Source organism: Balearica regulorum, chromosome 1 (assembly GCF_011004875.1).
Source record: "Balearica regulorum gibbericeps isolate bBalReg1 chromosome 1, bBalReg1.pri, whole genome shotgun sequence".
NCBI lineage: Eukaryota > Metazoa > Chordata > Aves > Gruiformes > Gruidae > Balearica > Balearica regulorum.
This window is the reverse complement of record NC_046184.1, coordinates 63,527,892-63,546,310: the sequence shown is the minus strand read 5'-3', so window position 1 is coordinate 63,546,310 and position 18,419 is coordinate 63,527,892. Positions and strand designations below refer to the sequence as shown.

The window sequence follows — 18,419 nt, the reverse complement described above, 5'->3', positions numbered from 1 at the left end:
TTCCATTGTTTCCTGACAGACCATATGAACGCTGGGTGACTCAGATCACCATTGCTCATCCATCTTTCCATCAGAGAAAGCACAAACCCCTCTACCCCGCTGCTCAGCCTGAGGCATTTTAATCTCTTCTGTCTTTCATGGAAATAAAGTCTTTAACTAGTAGTGACCAGATCAGAGATTACCAACTGAAACCCAACTTTTACTTAAGTGCAGATAGAAATTTGCGATATGACTGGTCTTCCGTCTCGTGGTGCTGTATAAGGGTCGGCACTTCAATCACAGCAGCTGATGGAGCAGTGCTCCCAGGCTGCCTGCCCATGGAGCAGCCACCTGTACCCCACCAGGAAAGCCAGACCTCGTCCTTTCTGCGGGGTACATTCACTAGCGTACGTTGTCTAAAATGTGGTTGCCTATGCTGTCTACTTTCAGGTAGCCCTTTATTCTTGCACCATTCCCAAATAAGAAAGGCTGATGTTTAGAGCAGGACAAATGCCGGATGAGGCATTGAAATGTCTCCCTGCTATAAACCTTTGTGCTTTGTCAGTAGTAATTCAGGACACTTTGGCTGTAAGACAAATCTTTGCTTCTTTATTACTTTTTATTTAAGTGTAGATAAGAGGTATGCTTGATCCTTCGCTGTAATTCATGTTTCAGTTTCTAATCAGTGTGCCCTGCAACTATGCTACTTTGATCAAGGACTGTTATTTTAGAACTGGAATTTTAAAACCACTTGTATGCTGTAAGTCAGATTTTTATCTTTAGTGTTCTTACAGTCCGTCACTAATTTGTGCCAGAAAAGGTATTAAATTTATTACATGTTTTATGATAAAAGAAAAACTGCTTGGTCGACTAGAACTACTCGCTCAATCACTAATAACTCCTTCAACAGCATCTAGGTTATTTTTAAGATCACAGTGTTTAAGGAAACAACACACACAATTATTTCTTCCATTAATCAATAGCTTGTAAACATGATGATTTACCATCACACATGACGGATTAAACCAGTATCCGTTTCCTTCAGGTTCCATGGTAAATAAATTGGGTAAAAGCACAGGGGGAGCAGATTCAGATTTGCACCTTCACTGAAAGAAAGGAAGAGGCAATTTGGCCCCTTCTCATAGATGAAGTAGCCAACTGGCCAGTCACCACATTTTATGAGTCTGAAAAAGCAATGTGCTTCATCAGTTCTGCCTGTCTGAAAGGGTCTGCTCTCTTTTTCCTCTAAGACCATGAACCTTTTTATTTTTTAATGTTTATTCCAGACACCTTCCACCACATCCCACTTTGTCAAAAACTATTCTCCCTACCTTAGAAAACATACAGCTTCAGTTTTGCTCGTGATTGCATGTGACCAAGCCACAAGAGAAGATTTTTTTTTTTTTTTGTGCAGGCATACTCATGAATTTTACTGTTCCCTCTCAAGTAGAACAGTGTTTGCTTAGCAGTGTTAGTGGTTGTCCTACTCAGTACTGTTATTTAGTTTTGCACTTCAGCTGCCCTCCATTTCTTTTCCTTTTTCTATAACATCTTTTTTCTGGTCAGCAATTTCCAGCTGATAAAGAGAGATTCTGGTTACCCCCAAAGACAAAACTAACAGGACACATTAGCAGCAGATCATAATCTTGCAAAACCATGCAAACAGCTACCATAGACACTGATTTTATAAATGTCTTAACATCACTATTGTCATTTTGTTAGCGCATACAGTAAAGGAAAATAGTCTGACTCGGGCTGCCACATTTTGCTCTGCCTCATTTCACGTATGCAGCTTTAGAGTTGCACCGATCTCGGCAGCATGTGAGAGCTGAGGAAGCAATGCTTCAGGGAAGGAGCTGTTTACCTTAGTCCTGAGCACCTCACCTGGGTGGTGCAATGGTATCCAGTCCCTCACCTGGGAATAATCATCCTGGGAGGAAGATCTTGAGGTCTTGGGAGAGACAGGGCCACCTCCTGGAAAAATCTGAATTTAGCTGCAGCTGAATTACACAAGAGATCGAAACTGTGGGCTAAGCACTCTAGTCCTAACCTATAATTTAAGATGTGGAGCTGCTGTTTAGGAATCTTAGTCAGCTAAATACAGGAAGGAGAAAGTAGGTAACATTCCTGGGCTCAGAGCCTCCTTCGCCAGAGCTCAGCACTCGCACACAGATTCTTATGCAAGTTTCTAGAAGCCCAATTGCTTATTTCCATTTGCCTGTTTTCCGGACAAACTGGCAAAGAGGACTGGCTTAAGATGCTAGGAACAGAGTGTAGAAAACGGGTACTGAAGGCATTACAGGAAAGCACAGGTTGAGTTTACAAAGCCAGAGGATATGACCCACGCAAGGGTACATTCTTAGAATTGTTTAATCTTGTAAAGGAGAAGCTGTACTGTACACCTCTTTCTTGGAAAATGCAACTGCCAGCACATCCTTCTCTCTTGTACACAAGAAAATCTGGCTTTCATCCCCCGGAAGCATTGGTAGCCACCATCCAGGAAGCAAAACCCAGCAAAGGGATCTCTGCAAAAGCAGGTAGAGCTGAGAGCGGAGGCAGAGAGCACAGGTGAGAGCCATGGGTTGCGACGCCGGCCCAGAGCTTTGTTCTCTATCACACAGTGCATTGCCTTAGAAAGTGGAGGACAGCAAATGCGCCCAGAGAAGATGAGGGGCAATGGTGATGCTTGCTGCCTTGTGTTGTGCTGTGAATGAGCGTGGGCAGGGGGTGCCTTTCTCCTCTGGCCTGATGTCCTGTCAGTGGCCCGAAGCGCTGAGGTTTGATTGCCTGTGCAATAGAAATCAGATTGCATAACTGCAGATTTAGCACTTCTAGAATTCCTGTGACATTGTTATTCCAGGATTTAGCCAAAGTTGTGTTCAGGAAAGCCTTATTATTGTAGCTGGCAGAGGCTGCTGGAGTTATTTTTACCACTTGATTGCAGAATCCTCAGTTTTAGGATCGCGGCAACTTTCACTTGATGCAAATTCACTTAATTCAAGCCTAAACTAAAGGGCTGCCATGCCTCTCTATCAACAGCCAGAGGATTAAAGCAAACACCCACGTCCCATGCTTGCAGTGCTGGTGGGGTGGACTGGGACAGTTTTCTGAAGAGCTGGAGGGGACAGTAGCCAGCTGGCCAGCCCTGGAAAGCGTGGATCTAACTGGAAGAGTGGATGCTATCAAAACACCTTTCAGACAAGAGGAGTGATCCCAGGGATGCATGAGGTGCAAGGGGAAGATAAAGCACCAGCTTGTGCAATAACAGAGGAGAAAGAAAAGGTTGCCAGTAGTTCTTCTACTTTGTTCCCTAGAGTTAAAGGGGAGAGGTTTCTGGCACCAATTCGAAGAAGTGTTTGCAAAGGCAGATGTAAAACTTGGGGAATTCCACCACCCGGTTAGCGGAACCAACAAAAGTTGGCTTTGATGAAGCCTAGAGAGGCATTTTCTGCACAGTGTTTTCAAGTTTTGACAAATGTGGCCTCCTAGGTCAACTGAAGACACAACCCAGATGTTAGCTTCCCACATGAGCTGTAAGAACATGCTTACGCTGTTCTTCAGAGAACTGCGGGAAATCAGGGACACATGGGAGTACACAGCCATATATAACGTATGGAGTCAGTCAGGGACGTTTTAGAAAATGGAGGTTTGTCTGGAAAATTGGGCTCTAAATGTTCTTGCCAAGAAGCGTATCTTTCAGTTATGTTAATTCCGATTACTCACTCGTAGGGTTTCAGTTTTTCCCCTCTTCAACAATGCCAGTGATTCCCTGTCTGTAAAACAATCTTCATAAATTTTATTTTAATAGGAGGGCTTTCCTTGTGGCTCTTGAGCAGGGTTAAAAATCCAGAGGAAAAGAGAAAAAATTAATATTAATTTTTTTTCTGTCAATATTTGGCCTTGATATTATTGCATTGGTAACGGCTAGCTTTACAGTTTTTGGAAGAGGGCTATATTGAAACAGCTAGTGCTTGTCACTGCAGTATGCAGCTATGGAATGGAAAAGGTCTGCTTTCTGTTTGGTTACTTTTCAAACAAGAATCCATATGAGTGGTTTTGGGTAGTGCTACTGTCCTAAAAGCTTATCTGGATTGACATTCTATTAGTTTTGGATTGGGCTGATTAAACTCAATTCTACCCTACGTCTAGCCAGACATGTAGCTCGGGTGATGTTGGCATCTGATATCCACCATCCAAAAGCCGTACCGACTCCCAGACAAAGTTGTCATCTCCTAAATGTCACCTCGCTCTGGGAACGTTTTCCTCTGGAGCGGTCTTGCGGCATCCAAGTCCGCATGTGTCGGTACCACGTTTGGGAGCCAAGTGACGCGGTGCCAGGCTGGCTGTAAGAGCCAGCCCCTCTGCTTGGATTAGGCAGGCATCGCTGCGCTGGGGCCAGGCGATTATCTGGCTGTCAACGGTTTCATTAGTAGAAGTCCTCCGCTCTGCGGGGGGGATATGTCTCTTGGTCCTGGAGTAGTCTGAAAACATTTTGACATAGCAGCTGAGATGTCAGCATAGGTTAAAGGTACAGTCTTTTTAAGAAGAGGGTTTTTTTGAAGGCTTAAAGTTTAAGGCATCCTCAGATTTGGGGAGGGAATCGTTTTGAGCACAATCTACTCCTCAGAGCAAACTAAAAAAAAAATCCACCATTTTCCAGGACAAGCAATGTTGTGGCCATTTGGCTCAGAAGTCCTCCATAGGTTGATGAACTTTGTAGCTAAAAAGTTAGTCTTTCATTTACCCTCATTTACAAGGCTGGGCCCATCCTCATCAGGAATTTTACATGTTGACTATTTCAGTAAATGCAGCTTTTAATCTGCCACACATGATTAGACACTAATTGTGTTCATAGCTGGAAACACCACAGAAGCTGTTGGCACGAAGTAAAGATTAGTCATACTATCAATTTGTTTTCTATTAAGTTTCAGGATTCATAGAAATGAAGAACCACAGAGATTTCAGCAGAGAAGATACACGGAGGTAAATGAGCATTTCTGCAAATTCAACAGTGTCTTAGAGCCATGGGTTTTGTGCAAATCAAAGTCATAAGAGCAGAGCTTGTGTCCTCAAGAAAGTTGCGTGCAAGAATCTTTCCTCCAGCTTGACAGAGAGTGACAAGTTATTTTGTCAAATTTGACTTTAAAATCCTATTTTAATGGTTAAAGTACAATTCTTGTATAAAAGCTAGGAGTGTTTGAGCCTGCCACATCTCAGAAAAAAGAAAGCTACCTTTTCTGATTACCTGTTTTTTCTAATTAGACAACTTAATATTCCTTTCTTAATGAGATAAAGATGCAATCTTGCATTTATGCAAGCCAAAAATGTTCCATTGTATAACATGAGATTACAGGGAGCCAGCAGGAATTGAGGCGTCAAGAGGTGGTTGCAGGCAGGGGAGGAGAGGTCATGGCTGAACACCAAGAAGACAAAGTGTTGAAGGCACAGAAATGTAAAAAGACTGTTCTAGTGGCAGAACAGAAAAGTTGTATGGCAGAGGACAAAAGACGAATGTCAGATAAATGAACTCTGCTTTTTGTAAGTGGTAAATATGCCATTAAAGCATATATGAAAGGGAACTTTAAAATGCATCATGCAACATTAAGTTTTTAGCATTTCATTGATGAAAGCAGAATTTGTCTCCGACCCTTTTGATTTAGTGCATTCTTCTACTCTGTACCCTCACCTATTTGCTATGAGAAGTCCGATCTGTGAAAGCGGTTATCTTAAGCATTCATCCCTCATCCTCTGGCATATTTGCCATCTCTGTAGCAAACAGCAGGGATGGATTAAGACAATAATACAGCCCAGAGCCGCTGCAGTTTCTTGAATCCTCACGCAGACTCCTCTCATAACTTCTTACTGGCAGTGCTTTTGATCGTGTTTCTAGCAAGCAGCTGCGCTCCTGCCCAAGAGCCATGTTGTTCTGCTGCCTGCTAAAAGCTGATGCAGGCTACTGCGCCTCATCGAGGCATCTGGGGACCAAATACCGAGAAATCCTACCTTCATCCGTTCTTGGCAACTGGGTCTTGCCAGTAACTGTGACTTAGTTGAGGAATAAGGAGTAAAATCTGAGAGATTAAGCAGCAAGAGCATCACTCAACACCAGGATGCCAGCCACTGAAGGAAAGGCATCCCATCTACGGTCTGTACAAGCCGAATCGTCTGAGTATGGTTCAGTCCCCCGAGCATGAAACTAATTGAGTCATGACTTTGTCAGTGAGTGATCTGGCTGGTTTTGGGATAAATATCATTCAGTGTGAAGGCTAGGCTAAGAATTTGCCAACAGGTAGGCAAGGAGACCTCCAGGACACGTGGCAGATCAGGCACAGTTCTCTTCCTGGGCTGCAGTGTCGTATCTCCTTCCCTTCTGCCCTTGCCTCAAGTGTACAGATCTCTGTTTGGGACTATGGTTTTAGGATATCTGCAGAGACCAAGGGAACATAAGGCCACCCCCTGAAACATCTCAAAAATCCCAACCCTGAAAGGCTGCGTGTTGCTATGTGACGGCCAGCCGTGGCTCCGCTGCTCCAAAGCGCTCCCTGAAGACAAGAAGAATTAGTATGGCATGAGGTAATACTGCTGCTTAAAAAGCCAATGGCTTGAGAAAGCCAGTGGTGGTTACTGAAAGGGACTGTGAAGAGGCACAATGTCCTTTGGAAATGCTGGTCAAGGGGATATGGCCCAACAACTTAAAAAAAAAAAAAAAAAAAAGAATTGTTTTGGGAACTTTCTTCACTTCTTAAGTTCAGGGCATAAATATGAGGGCTCCATAGCCAAATGTCTCAGCTGACTCCCCCAGCTCTGTTCAAATCAGGTTCCCAATAGACATTTTAGGGAAGAAAAAGGCAAAATATCTCCCTGGCCTACATCTGTGGTGATTTCATGTAGGTTCATAAAGATTGCTTTATTACAGAGCTAATTTCAGACTCAGTACTTGCTGAGTTCAAACACATGTTCATGTGTAATTGTTGATGTTAAAAGGACTGTGGTGTTTCTTTATATATTTATTTTAATAGTGTGTCATGGGAAGTAAGCTAAGGCTGTAAAGACACTTGCATGTTAGGGCAGTTCCTGCTCTTGCCACTGCCTTTCTTATCTCTTTCAAGAAAAAAATCTAGAAGCCGAGTGGGAGGTTTACCTCAGGAAGAAGACAGTTGTCTGAGTCAGAGAAGGAGAAATTTGTAGGAAACAGAGCAAGAAGTGCAAGCCTTTAAGCTTCAACCCTGTCTCCAGAGATCTCAGGTGTCATTCCTGCCTAGGACTTTCAACACACAACCCATTTCGTAGCTTCGGGTCAGGCCAGGTGACTTTCTTTACGAGTCACCTAAAATCATTGCTGTCTCCAGCCGATCATGTTTCAGAAGCTGGTGGTGTCCAGGAGGAAAAAAAAACAGAGGGAATTAAATTGTGTGTAATCCCCTCCCTTACTGCAGCTCGGAGATCCAGATCGCATCTTGGGGACAAGTCACTGACTACCTCTTTTGATTTAAAGGCAGTCTATGGCAGCGCCAAGGGCAGGCAGCCTGCAGAAGAGATGCAGCCTGCAGCTTTAAGAGCAATTGAAATAATTTTGTGTGCGCGCGCATCCTTGTGCGAGGAACTATTTGGCATGAAAGGTCTTACGAGAGCACTAGGGGCTGTTAGGCCCGAACAACGAAAAGTTACACTGTTCAGCTTCTATCTTGGGTGTAAAAAGTAATTCAGGGTGCCAAAACAGTGTTTTTACTTATCCAAACCAGATTTTTTTTTTTTTTTACTTGGTCACTCAGATTGGATACGGGAGCCCTGGATGAACTTTTCCTCTCCCTGATTCAAACCAGCAATTTCTTCTTAAACAAAACCCAGACTGTCTGGGCGCTCACAAGAGTTACTTTGTGGTAGTTAAGGATTTGGGGAAACGGGTCTCTCTTCCTCCTGGCTGAGTGCCATACCAAGTTCTTCAGCATCCAAAGCTGTGGGGCTGGTGGGCAGCGCGCTTTCCCATGGGGAGAGTGCTCCTCCCGCTCCAGCCTGGACGTGTTTCTTCTCGCCTCTCTCTAGCTATCACATACCCCCGCAATCACATTATTTCCCTGGGTTGTGTGATATGAATTTAATCCCCAGAGGCAGAGAAGAGGACTGAATCTGGTTTCCCACCGCCCATGTGGATTCCCTCACCAGCAGGCTATTCAGGGAAAGGCAACTGCTACCTCCAACTGCTTTAATAATCCTTTGATTCCTCAGCTTGTACTGCCAGTGCCCAAAATGAAATGCTTTGCCATTTGTTTTGCCTGAAAATATTCCACAAAACTGCTTCCAATTTATGAATGGATTTGGCTACCTCAGAACCTCATTTTTAGCAAAGTCGCAACTTGCCAAAAACCCTCACCCAGTGCTATTCTTGAGCGCTTTGCCCAATCTTATGTTTCAGAAGCAGCGCCTGTGTACAGTGCGGTTGCTACAACCTTCCCTCCAAGCCCTCTCCTCCCTCAGTCAAAACAGGAAGGCAGGAGAGGAGCTGCGGCCAAGGCCCCTTGACCTTCCAGGGAGACAGCAAGTATTTATGTGGAGGCACTGGGCTGATGATCTTAGCTGTGTTGACAGGGATGAGTTATAAAGTGAAGCGGGCATAAGTGCCGTTTTAACGAGGCATAGGATTTCCAGGATTTAGGAGTGTTTTTAGCACCTTTCCCCTCTAAGCCTGCTTGTCCCCGCATCCTATCCGCTTCCAGATGGGTACCAGTACCACTCGCCGGGTTGTGCTGGGAACAGAGCATCGGTGGGAGCCCGAGGGGCTGATCCAGCTCTGCCACCGGTGGGAGCCTGGGGGGCTGATCCAGCTCTGCTGCAGCATGGGGCCATGCCACGGGCTCATCAAGGGGGCTGTCCTCCTCCACTCTCCCCTGTGGGGCTGCCCTCTCCCTCCTCCCCCCTCCCCATCCATTTAATACCCTAGAGAATTGGGTCAACGGCTTGGGGGCCCTCGGGGAGGGAAAGCTGGACACTGTGCATCTGCTGGAGCCTTGGCAGAGCCGTTCCTGCACGCACGGGGCTTTGCCAGAAGGATCCGCAGAGCCAGACAGAGGCAGAATTGGCCTCAAATTTTAAAGCCGTCTGGAGGGCCTCGATAGTCCAGATTCACTGCTCCCACTGTAGTCCCCTCCCAGACCCATGAAGAGAGGGGTTATTTGGGGAAGGGAGGAGAGAGAAAAGGGGAAGGAGTCAGTGACTGAGATTTTCAGTGTTTCACTTGAGTCCATCCTTGCTAGGATCAACAGCCTAATTTACGTAGGCAAGAATCTAACGCAACTTCCACATTTCCTTCGCTGTGTAAAGGAGAAGCTTTTTAGTTATACAATTATTACCTTCCCTTAAAATTAAAGATAGGAAACACCAATTAAAGCAGCAAAAAAATATTTCTAAGTGCTTTTCTTGATAAACAGCCTAAATGTGTCACTAATTCTATGGCCCAGTGAAGACTCCTTTCTTTCTACTAGCAGATGAGCTGATAGCAAATGGATTCATTGCACTTTCTTGCTGTGCTAGGAGAGTAAAGCAAAAAGAAACCCCCAACATTGCACTACTGGGCTTTTCAGTTTCAAAGAATTAGCGGAATTCTTGTCATTTTGACCTGTATCCAGCCAGAAGAAAAGCTCTCTTACATCTAGGGGGAAAGAACATTCAATTAAAATTAATCTGATTATCAAATAGACCTTTTCCACAGTGGTCCAGCTCTGCTCCAGTTGAGTGATGTGCTTCATTGAGTCAGTAAACTTGTACAGGGGACAAAATTTTGGTCAACAGATTTATTTTTTGTTCGGTGTTTCACAACTGGAGAAGCATGACTTATCTCCCAAAGTTGTCTTTGGGAGAACAATTAGGTTATTTAAGATGAGCAAGGCAAGCTGCTGACACATTTCAATTCTGAAGGCACTGCTTTGCAGTTTATCCAGACAAAGCCCGAAACATGAAAGCTGGCCTCCTGTCTCTGTTTTCTTGTAACCGACCGTCGGAGAAGCAGATTTCCCTGCTCCGTGGCTAACTAGATCTGCCTGGTTTGCTTAACCAGTGAGCGCATTCCTGCACTTCAGGAAGAACACTCTGGGCTCATTACGAGCTACTAGGCTATAGCGCAAGATGGAGAAAACAGATTTGTTTTGGACAAGCTGCTCTGACATGGAGGTGCCAGGGTGAATAACCTTTGAAAAAAAAAAAAAAAAAATCTGCCTCCAAGAGCAAGATGAATAGTATGACAAATGAATGGCTCTGTATTTTATATCAAAGCACAAAATGACTAGAAGTTGCGGAGATCTGACTCATGAGCAGAAATAGCGTGCTGGGGACGGCTGGCACCACTGCTACCACCAGCTGCCTGCCCCCACTGCTGGGGAATGGGTGGCTCAGATGCTGCTGCTTAAGCAATTCAGCCACAAAAGGCTACAGCTAAGCATTTTAAGGGAAACGTGTCAGTGCTAGTTTATAGCCTCGCTTGTTAAGATAAACCTTGAAATGGTCCCGAGTTGCCACAAAGCCTTTCCGCTCTCTAGGCGGGAGGAACGGCACAGAAACCTCGCCAGGCATCCCGGTGGAAGTTGCGCCACGCACAAGTCAGTGCTTGGCAGAGCAGCTTGTCCCGGCTAAGCAGCACTTTGCTGCTATGGCAAGGTGTTGACAGAATCATATATTCCGTCCCCCACCCCCGTCCTCTTATCAGCAAAGCAGCCTTTTTGAGACGGGCAAGCTTTAAACTGTGACCTAATTAAACGTCCTGTCCCATCACCAACCAGTAGCTGCAAACAATTCTGCAACAGATCCTGTAGCACCCTGCTACCGTGTTTCCCCCGCTGCCCTCTGTGACAAGTTCCCTGACTCAAATACACAGTCCTAATCCTAACGTAAATCTTCAGCCCAGCTCTTCCAGATAAACACGCAGCGTTTCACCTGGTCCTCTGCAAAAATGAGATTTTTCCAAGTGCCTTATCAATGCTTCTTTCTCTACCTTTTTGCAGCTCCTCCTCCCACCCATGACTTTCTAGCATGTTTATCATGTAGAAAGAGAAAGACAGCTCAGAAAAATCAAACTCCTACAAACGCTGGGGGGAGGGAGAATGGGATGGTTGGGTATATGCACCCATCCTCACTGAAGGTGCAGTTACACGGCAGCTTCAATTGCTCTAAACTGGAGTTGCTATAGCAATGCCCTGCCTGCATCGTCCTGTCATCCCCCCCCTTCTGTCACCACAAAACAAAGGAGGTACGTGCAAAAAGCAAAAAGCCGCTACCCGGGGCTGATTCAGCTGAAAACCGACCCTACCTAAAAATGATTCATTTTTGCTGGATGAGCTCCATGTAAAGGCTCACTCTCCGTCTTGACCCGCGAGAGAGCAAAGGCGACAGCAGAATTTTGCAGGGCTGGGGGAGAAGGAAGAGGACCGTAGCCGTGCTGATTTTGGGATGCTTGAACTTCTGCAGCATAAACTCTTAGCAGGGTTATAGCATTGCCAAGAAGGTGCGTCCAGAAGGGAATCCCATCTGCCTCCCCTCTCAGCTCCGGCAGGTTACTTGCTGCTCCGAGCTCCCTTCCTGAGCCGGGCTAATGCCACAGCATCGGGCCACGGCTCATCCGGGCTGCTTGTGGGAAGCACAGAGAGGCAGGAGCACCCCTTCTGCTGGCAGCCTCAGTTTTCTCAACTTAAAACTAGTGTAAAATTGCAACGCGAGGGTTGGGGGCATGATATACAAGTCTGGAAAGAGATGCTTCAAGTTTGCTCAGAGCTATTTTGTCACTGAATTATGCAACATTCTGCTATGCTACATTAAAACTCTTGTTACAGAGCTTAATTTTGTTTCACTAACTGTTATTCAAAGGCGCTAGCTGAAAATATCTCCAGAAATTCCAGTGAAGCGGGGGTCGGTACCCAGCCTCTGAAATTGCAGATTCTCCCTAATTCTTCCCTTGTAAACCGGCATTGTTAACCAGTGAGATCTGCAGCCCTGGGGATTTCTCACACCCTTTCTGCATCGCTCATGCACTGCCTGCATCAGTGTTTATTGAAGATCTTCTTCAACACTGTTATTAATATACCATAGTGCAATTAGTGGTTGGTAAATGGCTTTAATCAAGAGTTTTCTTTAAAAAGGCATTTTTAATACCTTGTGGTATGTGGAGTCATACACACAATAGTGCATCTCGACTCTGATTCTATTGCACAAAAAGGATTCTGGCCATGACATCTCTTTTCCTACTCGTCAAACAAATTAAAAAAAAACAACCAACCAACCAACCAAAAAAAACCCCATCAAACTGCTGAAAGATCAGGCGATTTAGGAGAGCGAAAGGCAGCAGCTAGTGAGCTGCCTTTGTGCTCCCAGGTGTGCAGAGGGAAGAAGCATCAGGTGTGCTTCCACAGCCTCCGTGCAGCCGAACCAGCGACAGTTGGATGGGATGCCTGCCCGGGACACGCAAAACTGAAGGATGCAGAATATTTGAGAGTGGTTTGACCGCTGGCAGTCAGCTGTGGGAGCCGCAGGAATCAGGATGCAGGAATCTGGGTCTTTGTTTCAGGAACATTCCTTGGAAAGTGTCGGGGCCAGATGCAAAACGGTCCGAAATCCCTCATCTTATCTGCGCTCGGCGCAGGGGGGCAGCGGGGCCAGCCCGGGGGATCCGACGGCACCATTCGCCACCCCCCGGCTCCTCGGGACCGAGGGCTCCAGGCCGCCCTGCCAGGGAGCCGGCGCTCGCTGGGTGTCACATCCCGTCCCGCCGACGGCGGCACCGGGGTTGCACCGCCCCAGCCCCCGGGGCAGCGGCAGAGCGTCTCCCCGGCCCCCTGAGCCCCCACCAGCGCGGAGCGGCGGTGCGGTGAGCACCACACCGTAAGCTGGGCGCGATTTTTTTTTTTTTTTTTAAGTTTTTTTTCCCCACCTTTTTCTCCTCAGGGCGCCGCACGCTGCCCGCACTGCTCACGGGAGAGCTCGGGCTCTAACTTTGCACTTAGAAAGGAGCAAAAAGAGAAATAGCTGGGAGGGAAAGCAAGAAGTGAGGAACAGGCGGGGTAGCCCCGGCTGGAGGGGTCTGCAACGAGGGCGGCCGCCACCTGCCCCCCGCCAGCGGAGCGGGGCATCCCGGTGCCCCCGGACTTACTTTCTGAGGGTCGGCGTAGGTGCCCAGCCCCAACAGCGGGATGCTGTTCCCGTCGTTCAGCGGGACGCGGTGGCTCTCGGCTGTCAGGTTCATAGTGCCGGCAGGTAGGGCCGCCCCGAGTCCGGGGCTGCCTCCGCAGGGGCGGGAGCCGCCGCTCCGCTGCCGACCGCGACCCCTGCGCACCGGCACCCACTCACCCACCGACCGACCGACCGACCGACCGGACCGACGGCGCTTCTGCAGGCACCGAGGTACGAACTGCCCGCTCCCGCCGGCGGGGAGTGCCTTTTTGGGGGGCTGAGCCACGTGTGCCCGTGGCGGCCCTGCACCGCGCCCCGCCGCGCACCGCCCCGCGCCCCGCCCCGGCCCCGCGGCCACCGGCGGCCCCCGCGCGCCGGCCCCCGCGGCCCCCGCCGAGCCCCGCCGAGCCCCGCCGAGCCCCCCCGAGCCCCGCCGAGCCCCCCGCGGGGTTACTCCGGCAGAAGCCGCGCGTAGGGCGAAGGCGGCTTCGTGTGAAACTCAAGCGGTGGGCGTCCTGCGCCCTGGGGGGGGCCGGGAGGGTCCTGCCCGATGCCAGGGAGCCCCCTCGGGGCCGCCCTGCCCGGAGGTGCCGGCCAGGGGTCCAGCCTCTGTCTGCCGGGGGGTCTGCCCTGCCCTCCTCCGCCACTTTGGGGTGGCGGGTCTTGGAACTTTTCCCACAGAGGTGTGAAGCCCTTTTTCAAAACCCCAAATTCGGGATTACCAAGAACACTTTGTGTCCTCCGGGGACAGTTTCCACCTCCCTTTCCTAAGGCTACAGGCCACAGGTTGAAAACCACTGCTGTAGGGGCAAGGAAGAAAATTGCAGACTGGTGAATAGTTCCTCTGCCTCAGTATGATTCCCAAATTACAGCGAATAGGGGCTCAAGTTCCTCACAGTCTGGTTCTGCTCCACTGTGGAAAAATGTATGTATTTCCTATCATCACTGATACCCCCGAAAGGGGACAATGCCTTTTATGAAATTCAACCCACAGCTCTTACTGTCCTTTCCGACCCTCATAAAGCACTCAGGGCTTTGCCATCGCTCTGCAGAGATGTACCCTGTCCTGAGTCAGCTGCTTTGTGTCCTCTGTGTCTATGCTGAGTTCTCATTTGATTTTGAAGTGTATGGTCTTCTACGTCTTCCTAGATCAAAGTGAAAATGAGCTCTCGGAGAACATTACTCCTCAGCCATAACAATGTCCTTTGCCTGGCAGATTGTTTTATCTCCTCTAATACCCCACTTAGCTTTCTGTGCGTGGTAATAGTTCAGCAAGTTATGCAACCCCAAGAGGGGTTAATGGATCCATCGTGATAAGTTATCTTTGCAGGGTGCTTGAAATCAATAGGTATGCACTAGTTTGCATTTGGGGAAAGGGTTGGTGATTGTTAAGGCTGGGGATCTATCTGAAGAACACCCTACCAAGAGACCCTTTTAGTGTTACAGGTTAGATACCTGCAAGGATCTCCAATGGAGATGAAAAAAATTGCCACTTTTACTGGCAGGAGCATGCCAAGCAGCTCATGACTAAGTGCAAGCCCACTTGATCCCTGCCCAAAAATTACTAGATAGATAGCTAGGATGTCCTGCAGGACAAAGGTAGCATGCTGTGGTGTATAATGCTCTTTGGGAGGTGGGCTGTGTGTGGCCAAGTCTTTCCCAACAGCCTGTGATTTACCTGGACAACACAATGCAAAGAACTAGCTGTAAGGTGACTAGGTTCTCATCTCAGGGGGAGAGGTCGGGGCAAACTGCAGCCTGGCTGTAGTTACTGTGGGCAGCCTGGTCCTGCTAAGCTCTGACTGCACGTTATCGCAAGCTGTGGGTACTTGTGAGTGCAGGTATTTACATGTGACATGGAGGAAGGAAATCCAGTGACCTCCATGCGCCCCTGTTCCCATGTTAACTGGCTACTTTCGTCTTGCTACAGGAGAAGCTCTTGTCTCCTCTCTCCAAGCCAACTGTGCCTAAGCACGCTTCACGTGTTTGTAGGAGGACAAGTCGATGCCAGCGTGTGGAACAGACTGCCGCATCTCTGAGCCATAGCCCTCGTTCTGCAGTATTTCCAACAGAGGAGCAAAAGCATGGAGACATGGAAATGGGGTGAGTAAAGGACAAGAGTCTGATGTGGCAGATGGCATTCAGACATGTCCCCATTTCCAGCCCTGTACTAGTATCCCGTGAAGAGGCCCTGCTGCCCAGTGGCTGATTCCTACCCCTGAGCTTCCACACTCCAAGTCCACCCCAGAACCCACTTGTCCATAATTGCTCCCAATCCAGCAGCTTGCAGGGGTCGATCCAGCACCTTGGGGGGATGGGGGGAGTGACAACACCGCTTGTTCATTTGCTTCAGACTCGAAGCACATCCAGCTTGCTCATGTGCTCTGGCATCGGAGCAATGCGTGCCCTGAGCTGCGCGTGATCCAAAGCTAAGCAAAGCACGACTGTGTCTGCGGTGCCTGTCCTGGGCAAGTGAGTAAGTGTAAGGAGCCTCTCTGGCAGGATACACTACCCTACGCTAGCCTGATACATGATAGCCCTCAACGACAACTGGGAAAGAAGGACTGACGGACTTGCCATAATTCACAGAAAAGGGAGCTTGGGCAGGAGAACAACTCCTGCTTCTAGCAACAGGCAAGCAAAGCAGTCCGTCACCCAGCAAGGCAAGGTGGGCAGCCCCGGGTACCCCTGCCCTGCTACAGGCACGAGCCCCCAGCACTCAGTGGGGTCGGGGTGACAGACAGCCATGGGGTAACAGGCAAAACTCACCTCTTTTATAGATTCACTGCAAGACCGGTCCTTATAAAATTCAGCCAATATGCTTGTCAGAGAAATTGGAGAGAGGCAGAGGGTTTTACAAGTCCTTCCCCCCACACCCCCATGCCTTAACTGACAGCAAATAGCATGAACACTTTTTACACATGCGACTTTTTAGTTCCCATAGCAGCTCTAGCTCCCTACCCCACTGTTTTAATGCCTTTGCAGATTTTATATTAAACCTCAGAAAACAGACAGGAAAATGCCTTTTCTTCCCCCCCCCCCATTTACATCTGAGTTACTAACTCAAAATAGCCTTATTTCATAGAAGCTAGAAATACTGGCGGGTCTTGAGCTGATGATGAGTATCCTTTAAAGAACAAAGGGAGCCGAATAATGCAGCCCAGAGCCTGTTGCATATAATTCTTGTTAGTAACAATCTCTGCTAGCTGTTCAGGGGAGTTCAGTTCTCGGTTTCAGAGCTTAAATGACTTAACCAGACTTTTTATGAGGACACAGTATCTAGCAACTCCAACTGCAAAACAATGCTAGTTTCTAGAGGCAAAGCTTTGGCTGCTGGTTGTTGTTGATCAGCAACTATTCAGGAGCTTTTATAAAATGCAGATGTAATCTCAGTTCTTTCTCTAGGAAACAAAAACAATGAGGTTTCAGCCTGGCCTTACTAGCAAGTAATGAGAATTACCATCCTATCACCACAAGTTGCCTGTCTCTAGCAAAGTTTGTAAAGCACACAAAAACACCTTCAAAAGCAGCTAAGGTAGGTTCACGATTCCTGGATCAGTGATGCAGAGTTTTATAGTTACATTAGTCATCTCTGACAAGTAAAGAGCAGGGGTTTGAAAAGCAGCATCGTATACTTCAATGTGGGGTTCCCCCCCTGTATACACATAAACAAAATAGACTAAAAAAATATAAGGAACAATTAGATATAAACGTTTGCAGGAAAAGTAGACATCTCAGACATCTGCCGTTTCTTATGGTTAAAAAAATTGCAAAGATCTCAGGTAAAGAAAGTACTTAATGGCCTCCTTACCTGAACAAAACTTGTCAACAATCTCTTAAAGTAAAGAGGTCACCCTTTTACTTATTTTATCTCAAATTGCTGAGTACCTTGGGAACGGGAGAAAGCATGTGAGGCCTTTAAATATAGCCTCCCTGGTTCTTGGAAGATAAAAGATGGGAATGAGGAGTTGATTGGAAAGGACTGGCCTTGTCATTTTTTAAGTTTCATGTTTTCTCTGCTGTTGTTTTGGACAAGGGAAGATGTTAAAAATAGTATTCTCCTGGATCTTGTAAATCTGGGTGTGTTTACACATTGTAGATTAGATTAGTGAGTTTCTAGAGGTGGGTGACCTGTAGTGCCTAAAAATTAGCTTTTTTTAGAAGGAAAAAAGGAAGTACTTTTATTATACATGTGTTTCTCTATTAGATAAAAAGTGCACGTTCCTACACTGTTTCTATTTTCTGTATGAGCCCTGCTCCACTCTACATGTAATTATCTGCTAGAATGCATATTCAGCATGTGTTTTTAGTTAAAATTTCTTAAAACGTGGTCTTAAAGTCTGCGTATTTTCAGCCTGGTCCTTTAATAACTCACATAAACTAGCATGTGTTCATCGTGCATGTGGAATATCTATTTATAATGTATGTTTTCAACTATTTAGCTTAGAGATTTTGGTAGCATGTGTCATGACTAATTTTTTTTTTTTTTCCTTTTTTACCATTCAATATGATAAACTAGTACATATCAAGAAAAACTTCTGGTTTATCTTTTTAACTCTAAGAAATAAGGTCTGTGCAGTGTTTTGTAGGGAGACTATAAATGAAGTGAGGTGGGTTTTTTTCTTCTTGCTACTTTTTTTAGTGTGGAAACAAATGGTATAAACTGAGCTGGAGAGCACTTCTTCTCTGGAAAAAAAATGTTGTAGCATCTTCTTACTCTTTATTCTCAGATTCCAATCATCATCACGTATGTCACGGTATAGTTCTCAAGGACACCCAGTGAGATGTGTGGTGCCTTATACCTACTGCCTGTGTGATTCCCTCCCTTAGTGGCCAAGGGGTTTCTTGTATGGAACCATTCACGATCTTTTCCCTTTGATCATGTTTATTGCACAGTGAGGTGGAGAACAGCCTGGGCTTTGCTAGGAAGTGTGATAAAATAGTCTTCTTAGCAGTTTCTATGCGAACACTTTTCCCCTAGCTCCCATTGGTGCATGAAAACTACTTTGCAAATAATGAAACACTTAAGCAACATGCTTTTGTTTATTTAAATAATTGTTATGTCTGCTAAGGACCTGTTCTTGGTAAGTCCTTCTTTAGAAGCCCAAAGTTTGCTTTCAAATTGTATCTGACTTACAGCTCGGTAGTAATGGGAGTATAATGTATGTGCACTTTTAGTGAAACTCTTCACTGCAAGACTAAAAAAGCAGTACCTGACCTCCAAACAACTCATCTGGCCCCATTTTTCCAGCACTGGTACAGCACTTCTGCTGGATCCTTAAGGAGAGCAT

The 18,419-nt window shown here is 46.8% G+C and overlaps 1 protein-coding gene across 1 annotated transcript in view; it reads right to left on the bottom strand.

Annotated features, from left to right (window-relative positions):
• The window catches only part of AKR1D1 (aldo-keto reductase family 1 member D1), a 34,524-nt gene extending 21,081 nt beyond the window's left edge, over nt 1-13,443 (bottom strand). The window contains exon 1 of the mRNA XM_075755280.1: nt 13,109-13,443. Within this exon, the coding sequence (XP_075611395.1) occupies nt 13,109-13,201 (93 nt within the window). The 5' untranslated portion in view covers nt 13,202-13,443. The remainder of the gene's footprint in view (nt 1-13,108) is intronic.
• Nucleotides 13,444-18,419: the final 4,976 nt, after the last annotated feature.